Raw genomic sequence first — 14,562 nt, forward strand, 5'->3', positions numbered from 1 at the left:
TTAGCAGCCAGGCGGCGATATTGGCGGTATTGGCGGTATTGGCGGTATTGGCGGTATTGGCGGTATTGGCGGGTCAGACCGACCTGACCGAGCGGTCGTCGCTCCCTGTGACGGCGACCGGCTGCTTGGGGTGCAGGTCTAGCGCCCACAGCTCGCCCTCGCTGTGACCCTGCATCAGCAGAACCGGCTTGTCGCGCTCTCGCACCATGACCTCGAAGATCTCGCTGTCCTGCGTCCCCGCCAGGATCCTGTCGGCCTTCCAGCAAACGCTGCGGATCGACAACCCTGAAACAAAGAGCACACCTGCCTGAAACAGGAAGCACACAGGGAAATGGCCGCCGTGTGAATGAGGTGCATTGAAGCCGGACGTGTTCCTCCTTAAAGAGGAACCGCCAATGGGTCGACCGACCAACAGTGTGACTTCACCACATAATCAGATCTACTTTGCTGCTGTCCAACCAAAACTCTGACCAAATTATGAATTTCCACTTCTTGCTGACTACTCGTCAGCAGAAGTGAGTTTCATTTAGTTTGAGAGTCTTTGATAACTGCTAACAGACCTTTGTACCCCTGCTCGGCCTCTCTCAGGTCGATCTTGGTGATGGGTTTGAAGTCGACGTCCCACAGCCGGATGCAGCCGTCCCGTCCTCCCGTGGCGAATCCTTCCTCACAGGAGTGCATGCTGAAGATCCCCGCCTGAACAAGTTACGCAGAAACAACATAGTTCTGAGATTATTCTGAACACTGCGAGTGCTCCGTCTCTGAACTAAACATGTACTGTCACAGTCTATAACTCTCAGTCTCTAACTCTCAGTCTGTGACTCTCAGTCTATAACTCACAGTCTGTAACTCACAGTCTGTCCCTCCGGATTCAGACACATCCTGACCAGTGGGTTTCACGACTTTTCCATGACTTTAAACCAAATATCCATTACAAACATTTAGTGAAATCTGGGTGTAAACAGTAAAAAGTGAGTAAATGTAGTATTTAAACTAACAATGAGAACACAAAGCATACAGTAAACCTTAAATGACTCAAATGAATGAGACAATAGTTTGATTAAAAGAATAAACATTTATATAGATGCCTGTATGTATGCCTGCTTATATTTTGAGTCTTTCTTTTAAAAGCATATTCATTATTTCAAACTCAGCGTAAATGAACGACATGAACACATGAATATAACACATTTACATAACTTTCACTACACTTTTGGGATTATATTTTTTTCAAGGACTTTTCCAGGCCTGGAAATAACCATTTTAAAATTCCATGACTGTTCCAGGTTCTCCATGAGCCGAAGAACCCTGGCCCTCCACACAGGAGTCTGGCCCCTGGAAAGGTGACGGCGCCCCCTGTGGTGCAGTGGAGGTCAGGGTGAGCGGGTAGAGGTGCAGCACCAGCAGCTGTGACTCACCCCGTGTGCAGCCTGGACGGTCCGGACCAGAGTGATCCCTTTCCACACGTAGACGTCTCCGTTGAGAGCTCCGGAGTACGTCAGCTCTTCTTTGGCTGCAGAAACACACAGGATGGTCTGCAGGTCGCCTGCCTTCCCAAAGATGCCTCTCTTCGGCGTCAGAGCGTTCCCACACAGAGTCCAGAACTACAGACACAAACCATCATGATCATCGGCATTCCAGACACGTCGGCATTATCATCTATGTAACGTGTTCACGATCAGAACAGACCACAGCGGACTGAGTCAACACCAGATCACTTCATCACTTCAATCTGAACCAGACTGAACATATCGATATAAAAGAGCCTGATCCCAACTGTTAACATGTGTAGATCTCCTGATCCCTACTGTTAACATGTTTAGATCTCATGATCCCTACTGTTAACATGTTTAGATCTTCTGATCCCTACTGTTTATAGCTACAGTCGCCCCTACTGGGTCGACTGTAGCTATGGGGGCGACTGTAGCTCAGTGGGATGAGTGGTAGATCTCATGATCCCTACTGTTAACATGTTTAGATCTCATGATCGCTACTGTTAACATGTTTAGATCTCCTGATCCCGACCGTTAACATGTTAGATCTCCTGATCCCTACTGATAACATGTTTAGATCTCATGACCGCTACTGTTAACATGTGTAGATCTCATGATCCCGACTGTTAACATGTATGGATCTCCTGATCCCTACTGTTAACATGTTTAGATCTCATGATCGCTACTGTTAACATGTTTAGATCTCCTGATCCCGACCGTTAACATGTTAGATCTCCTGATCCCTACTGATAACATGTTTAGATCTCATGATCCCTACTGTTAACATGTGTAGATCTCATGATCCCGACTGTTAACATGTATGGATCTCCTGATCCCTACTGTTAACATGTGTAGATCTCATGATCGCTACTGTTAACATGTATGGATCTCATGATCCCGACTGTTAACATGTGTAGATCTCATGATCCCTACTGTTAACATGTTTAGATCTCATGATCCCTACTGTTAACATGTATGGATCTCATGATACCGACTGTTAACATGTGTAGATCTCATGATCCCGACTGTTAACATGTATGGATCTCCTGATCCCTACTGTTAACATGTGTAGATCTCATGATCGCTACTGTTAACATGTATGGATCTCAAACCGTATCCGTCTCACCTTGATGTGTTTGACTCCACAGCTCACCAGGCGGTTGGACTGGAATGGATCCCAGGCAACATCAAAGATCTGCAGAAAACAAAGAACACCTTATTCCTACAGCGCCTTTGAAACCAGAGGTACCTGAGGTACTAGTGTTATGAGAAGTACTAGAGGTACTAGTGTTATGAGAGGTACTAGAGGTACTAGTGTTATGAGAAGTACTAGAGGTACTAGTGTTATGAGAAGTACTAGAGGTACTAGTGTTATGAGAGGTACTAGAGGTACTAGTGTTATGAGAGGTACTAGTGTTATGAGAGGTACTAGAGGTACTAGTGTTATGAGAGGTACTAGAGGTACTAGTGTTATGAGAGGTACTAGAGGTACTAGTGTCATGAGAGGTACTAGAGGTACTAGTGTTATGAGAGGTACTAGTGTTATGAGAGGTACTAGAGGTACTAGTGTTATGAGAGGTACTAGAGGTACTAGCGTTATGAGAGGTACTAGTGTTATGAGAGGTACTAGTGTTATGAGAGGTACTAGTGTTATGAGAGGTACTAGAGGTACTAGTGTTATGAGAGGTACTAGAGGTACTAGTGTTATGAGAGGTACTAGTGTTATGAGAGGTACTAGTGTTATGAGAGGTACTAGAGGTACTAGTGTTATGAGAGGTACTAGTGTTATGAGAGGTACTAGTGTTATGAGAGGTACTAGAGGTACTAGTGTTATGAGAGGTACTAGTGTTATGAGAGGCACTAGTGTTATGAGAGGTACTAGAGGTACTAGTGTTATGAGAGGTACTAGAGGTACTAGTGTTATGAGAGGTACTAGAGGTACTAGTGTTATGAGAGGTACTAGAGGTACTAGTGTTATGAGAGGTACTAGTGTTATGAGAGGTACTAGAGGCACTAGTGTTATGAGAGGTACTAGTGTTATGAGAGGTACTAGTGTTATGAGAGGTACTAGAGGTACTAGTGTTATGAGAGGTACTAGAGGTACTAGTGTTATGAGAGGTACTAGTGTTATGAGAGGTACTAGAGGCACTAGTGTTATGAGAGGTACTAGTGTTATGAGAGGTACTAGAGGTACTAGTGTTATGAGAGGTACTAGAGGTACTGGTGTTATGAGAGGTACTAGTGTTATGAGAGGTACTAGTGTTATGAGAGGTACTAGAGGTACTAGTGTTATGAGAGGCACTAGTGTTATGAGAGGTACTGGAGGTACTAGTGTTATGAGAGGTACTAGAGGTACTAGTGTTATGAGAGGTACTAGAGGTACTAGTGTTATGAGAGGTACTAGTGTTATGAGAGGTACTGGAGGTACTAGTGTTATGAGAGGTACTAGAGGTACTAGTGTTATGAGAGGTACTAGTGTTATGAGAGGTACTAGTGTTATGAGAGGTACTAGAGGTACTAGTGTTATGAGAGGTACTAGAGGTACTAGTGTTATGAGAGGTACTAGTGTTATGAGAGGTACTAGAGGTACTAGTGTTATGAGAGGTACTGGAGGTACTAGTGTTATGAGAGGTACTAGAGGTACTAGTGTTATGAGGGGTACTAGTGTTATGAGAGGTACTAATGTTATGAGAGGTACTAGAGGTACTAGTGTTATGAGAGGTACTAGTGTTATGAGAGGTACTAGAGGTACTAGTGTTATGAGAGGTACTAGTGTTATGAGAGGTACTAATGTTATCAGAGGTACCTGAAGTACTAGAGGTACTACAGTAGTTATCAGAGGTACCAGGTGCCTCAGCAAACAAAAGGGCTAAACACAGTTCAAACAGCTTCAGTGAATGAGGAGTCGTACTCTGTCTGAGTGTCCGGTTGCCATGGCGAGGACTCGTCCTCTCCTCCAATCCCAGACGCACAACGTGTTCTTGGCGTCCAGACCAATAGACACCATCCTCTGAAACAGAACCAGAAACAAACACAGGAGAGTTGAAAGCAGCAGCTCTGCCCACCACTACAGTGTAGTACTGGAGCTCCTCACGCAGAACCACATTACATAGGGAACTGTTGAGTGTCCGAGGAAAAATATGAAAGTAAAAAGGTCTAACTATTATAACCGTATAATCATTTTCTTTTTCTATATAACCATTTGAATATATATATATATATATATATATATATATATATATATATATATATATATATATATACTGTTTGGTTTTTCTTTTCATTATAGTTTGTGATTAGACCACATAAAATTCATAGGACGCTATAAGTTGCTATATACTCTTTTTGAATGAGATGTGTTAAATGTTCTCTCCTTTGTTAAAAGCATGCATTGGCAGTATTACCAAATAAGGTAGTGAAACCTCCTCTGTCCAACTCTGGTGACAGGATGACTTATGTACTCTGGTGTATAAAAGAGGGGGTAGAAATGCATGTTTTTTGGGGGTGCCTGGCAATTCTGTGCAGGAGTAGAAGAGGAGAAGAGGTGTTCACTCGCCAGCTCTAAACTTAACCCTTTCTCTTAGTTAATTAATATGCATCTTTACTAGAAAAGGAGAAAAATCAGATTGGACCTGTCCCAGCCCTTAGGGGTTGGACAGGTCTCCAGCTTTAGAGTCTGGAAGAAACCTCTGCTATCAGGAGGGGGGTGCCTGGCAATTCTGTGCAGGAGTAGACAAGAGAGAAGAGGTGTTCACTCACCAGCTCTAAAAACTTAACCCTTTCTCTTAGTTACTTGTGACTTTTAAACTGTTTGATTGAATTTATTTTTTTGTATGTAAGATAAACTTTGAATAAAAACTCGGCCTTACCATTTGTAAGGGACTTAAAACCAAACCAAAGGTTCTGGTTCTTTAAAACAATTTAAACCCTCTTTCCCTGTCCATCACTGTGAGATACAGAAGTGACGACTGAATCTACCAAAGAGACTTAAGGTAAGTATCTTTGGGTGAAGACTTTTGCAGTGTTTGTCATAATGATGAGATGGTGTCAATAGGTAGAGAGAAGGTATAGATGATATACGTACTCGCTTGATAAGGGTTGAGAGGAGTTACAGCCTACTGCAGGGGACCTAGAGCGCAAGCTGTAATGCCGTGTTCACACCGGACGCGACGCGAATTTGTGGCGCGACCAGTTTACATGTAAAGTCAATCCACAGACGCGCTGCGGCGCGAATTTGCGAACTTGCGGCGAGATAGACGCGTTGGAGGCGGCGCAAACAGAACGTTTGACCTGGGGCGAACAAAGCGAAGGACGCGGCGCGAATTCGCGTGAGTTGAATTATCCCAACTCTGGCGGAGAAATCGCGTGACGCAAAGTTGCGGCAGCCAATCAGCGTTGAGAATCAGCGTTGAGAAGCTCCGCCCGTCACCACCGCCTCTCCCCGGTTCTGAATGACACTGCTGCTGCTCCGCCTGAACCAGCGCTGACAGCGGCTTCATTGAGACGCTGTTGTGGGACTACGGGTAATATTATGAACCCAGACACCATGGAGTTTGATGTTCCGACATATGTGGAGTTTACACAACAAGTATAAAGCAGAACTGGTGGTTATTTCCATGCTGGATGGCATAATCGGTATCGTTTTACGGAGATACGCGAGACGCTGTTCCTGGAGGAGTCGGTGAAATTCACCGAGCTGTGTGCGGCTACGGATGATGTTATGAACCCAAACACGAGGGTTTCATGTTCCGACATGTTTAGGACTTCCACAACAAGTATAAAGCAGAACTAGTGGTTATTTATTCCATGGTCGATAGCGGAAATGAAAGCTTCGTCGCTTGTCTCTCACAGAGGCAAGCAACAGAGCTAAGCCACGCCCCTTTGGTCGCGCCGCGAATTCGCGTTTGGTGTGAACGCCCTCTTTCTACTCGCGCGAGTAAACTTCCGCGGTGGACGCGGCGCCGCAAATTCGTGTCGCGTCCGGTGTGAACACGGCATTAAACACCCTCGACAAAACCTATAACTTAATTTGAAAATAACACAAAAACCTAACGATATAGCACGGGGTGAGATAAAAGACCGAAGGCGTTATGCCAATATCGGATGAGGATTATTATTTCCTCCGGGATCACTAGGATAATTAGCCGACGGAGTGCCACCGAGTTAGGTGCGAGGTCTTGCCTTTCCTACTCTGCCCCCTACCCTCCTCTTTCCCTGGCAAGACCACCGTTCACGCTACAGAACCTATAGAGAAGCTGGAGGAATGAAAGAGATCCAACAGGTCCTCCACCACTGGAACACATTACATAGAGAACCTATAGAGAAGCTGGAGGAATGAAAGGTCCAACAAGTCCTCCACCACTGGAACACGATGACATACATCCGTTAGCTCCTAATGTTACACTTTGACTTATTTAGACGAAGGACGCTTAGACACACACAATAGAACCACGAGGGATTCACTGAGGATGAGGTCGTTGTACGTTAAACTGAATACCCTCATCAGTGTAAACCGATCAGGAACAGTGTCTGACCTCTCCGTCGGAGTCGAAGGCCAGACAGGCCACTCCGTGGGTGTGGACGTCCCTCAGGATGGACACCGTCTGCATGGAGTAGGTGTCCCAGATGCAGATGAACGGGTCTTTACCCACCTGGCCCGTCGCCACCTGGACCTTATCTGGATGGATCGCCAGACTGAGAGAGAGACAGATGGGGACACAGTCAGAGAGAGAGAGAGAGGACCAAGGCGTGCGACCGGCTAACCCATGAACCTTTACAGCCGACGTCACGGTTACGTCACGGTGTAGCTGGAGGAAACACCAAGGAAAGACTGGAGTCCCGTCAGACCAGTGGGCTGAAGAAGCACATTGAGTGTTTCCTGACCCACCGTGAGGTCCTGGGACAGTTATACAGACTCTGAGGATAGTGTGTGTTACCATACAGTCAGTAACTAGTAACCATACAGTAACCAGTTAGTAACTAGTAACCGTACAGTAACTAGTAACCAGTCAGTAACCAGTCAGTAACTAGCAACCATACAGTAACCAGTCAGTGACTAGTAACCAGTCAGTAACTAGTAACCATCCAGTAACCAGTCAGTAACTAGTAACAAGTCAGTGACTAGTAACAAGACAGTAACCAGTCAGTAACTAGTAACAAGTCAGTGACTAGTAACAAGACAGTAACCAGTCAGTAACTAGTAACAAGTCAGTGACTAGTAACAAGACAGTAACCAGTCAGTAACTAGTAACCATACAGTAACCAGTCAGTAACTAGTAACCAGTCAGTGACTAGTAACAAGACTAGGGTTGGGTACCGAGCTTCCAACACGTCCGGTACCTACCGGACCGAAAAGCAACGCAGATTTCGGTGCTTCCTTCCGGTACTTTTTTTTTTTACACTACTCTGTAAAGTTGCTCGGTATATAGATACTAAAAAGGAAGCGCGGTGCCCGCACGCTAAAAACGATTATTAAAATAGAGGATCAGAGCACACTGCTGCTCTGCTCTCTGTCTGCCTGCATGCAGAGCGGGGCTCGAGGGGGCGGGGCTCGAGGGGGCGGGGCTCGAGGGGGCGGGGCTTCCAGCGCTCACACACACAGTGCGTGCACACAGAGACCGCTGGAGACACGAGCACGAGCTTTTGAACGCCGTCCTCGGCTTGATGGAACAAATCTCTCCAGTTGATATTAATGGTGACGTGTAGTCCAGTAAAGCAGCAGTTTTAGGATCAACAGAGTCTGAGTTCTGTTGCACACGGTCCCATCAGGCCATGATGCTGGTGTCTGTTCTTTTTTAAATATATATTTTTATAGTTTGAAGTTAAAAGGTTTGAAGCTGTAGTTTGAAGTCAAGTGTTTTGTATGTACTTATTTATTTATATCTATAGTATACTTTAAACAGTTCATAATATTGTTCAATTTGAAGAAAAAAAATGGCCATGGCAAAAAAAAGTATTGGTTCAGGCACCGTTTAGGCACCGGTATCGTTTTAAAAGTATCGGTTTAGCACCGGTATCGGAAAAAACCCAAACGATACCCACCCCTAAACAAGACAGTGACTAGTAACAAGACAGTAACCAGTAACCATCCAGTAACCAGTCAGTAACTAGTAACCAGTCAGTAACCAGTCAGTAACCAGTCAGTAACCAGTCAGTAACCATCCAGTAACCATCCAGTAACCAGTCAGTAACCAGTCAGTAACCAGTCAGTAACTAGTAACCATCCAGTAACCAGTCAGTAACCATCCAGTAACCATCCAGTAACCATCCAGTAACTAGTAACCAGTCAGTAACCAGTCAGTAACCATCCAGTAACCAGTCAGTAACTAGTAACCATCCAGTAACCATCCAGTAACCAGTCAGTAACCATCCAGTAACCAGTCAGTAACTAGTAACCAGTCAGTAACCATCCAGTAACCAGTCAGTAACTAGTAACCATCTAGTAACCAGTCAGTAACCATACAGAAACCAGTCAGTAACCAGGTGGACTTCTTCACATTGCCTCTGCCACCACCCATTACAATATATTTATAAATACTGTGCTGTATTTTCAATATATATTCCTACTGTATATATTATACAGATGTTTCATTGTAGACATTTCCATTGATAATCATTTTTGATAGATATATATATATCTAACAGTGATTAGACCTATCATCTATATGATGGTAATCAGTGTTGGGGTAACGAGTTACAAAGTAACGGATTACAGTAACGTAATTACTTGTATAGGTAACGAAGTAAAGTAACGCATTACACTCAACATATTGGTAACTACACTACTTTACTAGACCTCAGTAACGCGCGTTCCTGTGTTACTCAAGACATTTGTACCAGTCCGAAAAGTTCTCTTTTAGCGGCGCGCGAGTCACACGACACTTCCTGATGAACAGCCAATCACAGAACTCCATCTGAGTGATCTGAGTGACGTAGCTGCTGGTGCGTAGAAGGAGGGAAGCGGGGAATGGAGGAGACGGAGACGGAGAGCCCGGATCCAACTGGGAGGTTCTCTCCAGGTTCCCTAGGATTAAGGATATTGCAAAGCAATACAACACTCAATACCATCAAGTGCACCTGTCTGTAATGACGTGGAGCTTCTAGTGAGGACAAGACACGTCTGTATGAACGGACTCCCTCTACTGGTGAACTGCAGTATTACAGCTGTTAAAGCATTGAGAACGCGCTCTTGCACCAGACATGTATATATTTTCCACACGTAACATCAACATCAGTTAGACACAACAAGCACGTATCACTGTACTTTATGCCTTCAAAGTAAAAGCACTTCCTGTTTGCTCTTCACAATAAGAGTAAATCATGTAATAAAACAAGTTACAACACTGTGGAAAGGCTTTCAGCCTGGGCAGTATTGTTAAACCACTACAATGATTCCTACAACAAGCTGGTTTTGTTCTTAAACATTTGGTTTAGTGGGTCTCATGTTTCCAAAAGCCTGTTTTAATGTGTTATGCTGTTTGACCTGAATGTCCCCACCACACACAGCCTCTTGGATCCTGTTGGTTGTGGATTCTAAAGTGAGGCATATTTCTTTGGTCAGACAGTGTGAACAGGGTTAATGTTCCTTCAAGTTAATGGCTGAGTTTTATGCCATTTTGTTTTACATGTTTACAATACACTCTGTGGAAAGGCTAAGAGATGCCCTTTATTGAACATAAAGTGATGAAAGGGCCATGATGTTTGTCCAGGTATCTTTACGGTTAATTTGGACATTTGCTTAAAAAAATGGAAAGTAAAGTAACTAGTAGTGAAGTTACTTTTCAAATGCAGTAACTAGTAAAGTAATCTAGTTACAATTATCAGAAGTAACTAGAAACTTGTAACTAGTTACTTTTTCTGAGTAACTACCCCAACACTGATGATAGGTCTAATCACTGTTAGATATATATCTAACAGTGATTAGACCTATCATTCATCTATATATCTATATATCCATATAGATGAATGGATAGGCGATGTCTGGTGGGAAGTCGTTGATAAAATGAAGCGATGTGGTTCCTTGAAAACGTTTTTCTCATAAATGTTAGCTATATAATATTAGCTCTAATACGCTGTGAAACCTGAACGTCGGCGTCTTCATCAGACATGCGTTTCCCCTCACCTGATGATGTCATCGTTGTGTCCCAGGTAGAACTTCTGGGTGTGTTCTCGGGTGTTGTAGACCACGCCCACCCCGGCCACGAAGTACACCACCTCCTTCCCGGCGGTGTAGTACAGGTTGTTGCGGCACTGGTGACCCCTGTAGCCGTGGATCCACTCCAGCCTCAGCTGGCAGCGCGGCGCCGTCTTGTCCGACATGGCGGCTTCCCGCTGAAGCTCGGGCTCGAGTGTTCACGGCTTCTCGGTCCAAACCAGGAAGTGTGACGGGAAGCGAGCCGGCTCCTCGTTGTAGCATCAGCTAGCGCTGCCGGGAGCTGCAGTCCATTTAACTGAGCAACAGCCAACCACAGGTCCCATAATGCCGAGCGGCAGCCTCGGCGCCGCTAACTCATGTTATTACGGTTTGTGTTGCTTCGTCCACTACAACCAGTTGTTCTTTAACGAGAAGTGTAAACGTGTGCACTTCCTGTTTCTGTCCTTAACGAGTCCGGACTCTCGTTAGCTAACGAAGGACGCGGAGGTCGTCGGCATGGAAACCAACCGGAGGTTCAAGGTTAACGACTAAAACACTGACTGATCAGGAAGTCACCTGACCAACATGGACGCCAGGATCACGTGAGGTCACAGTGAGGTCACAGCAGGACTGTATTTGTGTTGTAATGTTTTAACGTCTCATGAAGTGAAACGTTCTCAGGATGTTCTGTAGTCCTGACATCTTTGTTAAGTCTCACGTTTTGCCTGAACTGTCAAACAAGAACCCAAAGAAATACAATGGGTTCTGCAGGTGATGGTTCTGAATCACATGGACGACCACAACAGGTTCTAGCTGTTCTCCAGGGTTCCTCTGAGGCTCCTGAGGTGAGACCAGAAGGTGTGGAGAACTGGAGACCCGAGGTGTGAAGGTTATGGAGGAATGCCGGAAGCCGTGTTTAAATCTCATAGAACGCGTTCACTGCGCATGTGCGTTAAAACATCCGTCAATTCATTTTTTTAACGCGGTTCCACAAACGAACCCCGTGCGGAAGCTGAAACCAGAGGAAACCCCGTCTGCTCGCGGTTTCGCGGGGAAAGAAGATCCGGAGAGATTACGGCGCAGATTGATCCCCGTCGCTCCGACACCGAGCGCTCGCACAGCGGGAGGCCGGCGGAGGGACGCGGGAACCCGGCGAGGACCTGCAGCAGCTGCGCGGCTCCGAGAGAGACCGGAGAAACGTGAAAGATGGTGACGGAAAGCCGGGATATTAACGGGAAACCCCGGGGATCACCGACCGCGTCAAACCGAAAGAATAAATACCGACACTTCCGGCTGGGATTTTCAGAATAAAGTTCTCACTGGCAGCGTTTTGGGGTTAAAAAGCCGTTTTCTCGTAATACAAACTTGAGTAATAGCTCACAATAATGACTCGTTGGATTATTTAACCTCTTAACAACAAAAGTGTCTGTAGAGGAAAACATATCTGGTTATTGAGGTTATTTCATCTACAGCCAATATTTCACAGTGAAGAACGTCTCACTTTTTCAGGTTGTATGTTTAATAAAGGAATGTGTTGTATTATTTAAATTATCTACATTACACATGTGTGTATTTTGATAGAATGTGTGACGTGGAGTAATTTCTTTTTAAATCACTTTTATGTTGAAGGCCCATACACCTGTTTCCGGTCTTTCTCACGGTGACCTCCGCGAGCGTCAGGTCAGGTGCGGCTTTAGCGCAGCGGCCCGCGGTGCATGATGGGAGCTGTAGTCAGGCTACTTTACTGATAACGTACAGTATGTTAAATGAGTATTATCGTTACTGACTGAATGTGAATACAGGGTCATCTGGTAGAAAGTAACCAAGTACATTTACTCGGCTACTGTGTATTAGTACAACTTCAGTGTACTTCAATAGAGTACTTCCTACTCCTCCACTACACCTCAGAGGAAACATTGTGTTTTATTGTGAGATAAGATATTATATTGTAGTTTATATTGTAATATGAACCATCAGATATAATAATAGTAGAACACTTCCTGTGAGTCCAGCAGAGAACGCTCCAGCGTGTGGTTTGTCCGTTCTGGGCTACCGTAGAACCTCGGTACCCTGAGAACCCTCCAGGTAACGGAGGACCCTCCAAGGCCTTTATGCCTCCAGGACCCTCATGCCTCTAGGACCCTGAGGACCCTACAGGACCTTTATGCCTCCAGGACTCTGAGGACCCTCCAGGACCTTTATGCCTCCAGGACCCTCCAGGACCTTTATGCCTCCAGGACCCTCCAGGACCTTTATGCCTCTAGGACCCTCCAGGACCCTGAGGACCATCCAGGACCCTTATGCCTCTAGGACCTGAGGGCCCTTCAGGACCACAAGGACCCTCCAGGACCTTTATGCCTCTAGGACCCTGAGGACCCTCCAGGACCATGAGGACCCTACAGGACCCTCATGCCTCTAGGACCCTGAGGACCCTACAGGACCCTGAGGACCCTCCAGGACATGTATGCCTCTAGGACCCTGAGGACCCTACAGGACCTTTATGCCTCTAGGACCCTGAGGACCCTACAGGACCCTGAGGACCCTCCAGGACCCCTATGCTTCCAGGACTCTGAGGACCCTACAGGACCTTTATGCCTCTAGGAACTTGAGGACCCTACAGGACCCCCTTTGCTTTCAGGACCCTGAGGACCCTCCAGGACCCTTATGCCTCCAGGACCCTGAGGACCCTCCAGGACCCCTATGCCTCCAGGACCCTCCAGGACCCTTATGCCTCCAGGACCTTGAGGACCCTCCAGGACCCTACAGGACCCTGGGGACCCTCCAGGACCCCTATGCCTCCAGGACCCTCCAGGACCCTTATGCCTCTAGGACCCTGAGGACCCTACAGGACTTTTATGCCTCCAGGACCCTGAGGACCATCCAGGACCCTTATGCCTCTAGGACCTGAGGGCCCTTCAGGACCATGAGGACCCTCCAGGACCCTTATGCCTCCAGGACCCTGAGGACCCTCCAGGACCTTGATGCCTCCAGGACCCTTATGCCTCTAGGACCTGAGGACCCTTCAGGACCATGAGGACCCTCCAGGACCCTTATGCCTCCAGGACCCTGAGGACCCTCCAGGACCGTGAGCAGGCAGTAGAGATGTGGTAACTGGTTCTGAGGCGTCAGGTTGTAGTCCTTCTAGCAGGACTACAACCTGACGCCTCAGAACCAGTTTCTGGTTCCAGGTCTTGTCTTCTGCGATCGTAAACTAAAGACCTTTAGATGTTGGATCAAATGAGAGATGGTGAATGAAGACGCTGAGTGAAAAAGAGGAAACAGGAAGCGTGAAGTTTAAAAGCTTTAATGACATCGCACATATTGGACAGAGAGCGTTAAAGTCTACAGGTGCAGTTTCATACATGAGAAAAGCCGTTATGGGCTAAATATTCAGCTTCTTCTTCATTCCTATAGATGTGGTTCTGATTGTGCAGTAAGATGGGTAACTTCCATACATGTTGGGTACGATAGACACACAGACGGAGAGCAGCACGAGTACCAAAGAGCCGGCGCTGACGAGCGAGCTTCTTCATCGGGACACGTCGGACTAGGGCTGGGCGGCAGGGCCAACAATTCATGTCACCGTATTTTGTAAGATTCTGGTGGTTTCACGGTATGTCACATTCAGCAGCTGTTTGTACATTGGTACACAGAGGGTATTAGCTAAACACGGAGGGACTTAGGACCCAGGGGAATGGAGGTGAACAAGTCCCTTCTTGTTGTGATAGTGGGCGAGCTGTACCCAGCATGCAGTTCGGCGGTGTAATTTTTATAAATGTACAATTATTAGTGTTACAAACTTGGATATTTGAAAGCGGTATACCGCACAGCCCTGCGTCGGACCCAAAGGAAAAGATGAGCGCCGTTTAGCTTCAGGTGAGCGGTTCAGGCCGGACCGAGCATGCAGGTGGACCTTCTAATGGAGCTCCTCCTCCC

At 46.2% G+C, this 14,562-nt stretch overlaps 1 protein-coding gene across 1 annotated transcript in view; it reads right to left on the minus strand.

The window, feature by feature from the left end:
- Positions 1-10,811, minus strand: part of LOC306738021 (echinoderm microtubule-associated protein-like 6) — a gene marked incomplete at both ends in the record, with an annotated part of 39,724 nt that extends 28,913 nt beyond the window's left edge. The window contains 7 exons of the mRNA XM_079219851.1: positions 84-285; positions 561-696; positions 1,419-1,604; positions 2,620-2,688; positions 4,405-4,503; positions 7,028-7,187; positions 10,615-10,811. Of these exons, the coding sequence (XP_079075977.1) occupies positions 84-285; positions 561-696; positions 1,419-1,604; positions 2,620-2,688; positions 4,405-4,503; positions 7,028-7,187; positions 10,615-10,811 (1,049 nt within the window). The remainder of the gene's footprint in view (positions 1-83; positions 286-560; positions 697-1,418; positions 1,605-2,619; positions 2,689-4,404; positions 4,504-7,027; positions 7,188-10,614) is intronic.
- Between the last annotated feature and the right edge of the window lie 3,751 nt (positions 10,812-14,562).

Source organism: Taurulus bubalis (assembly GCF_910589615.1).
Source record: "Taurulus bubalis genome assembly, chromosome: 6".
NCBI lineage: Eukaryota > Metazoa > Chordata > Actinopteri > Perciformes > Cottidae > Taurulus > Taurulus bubalis.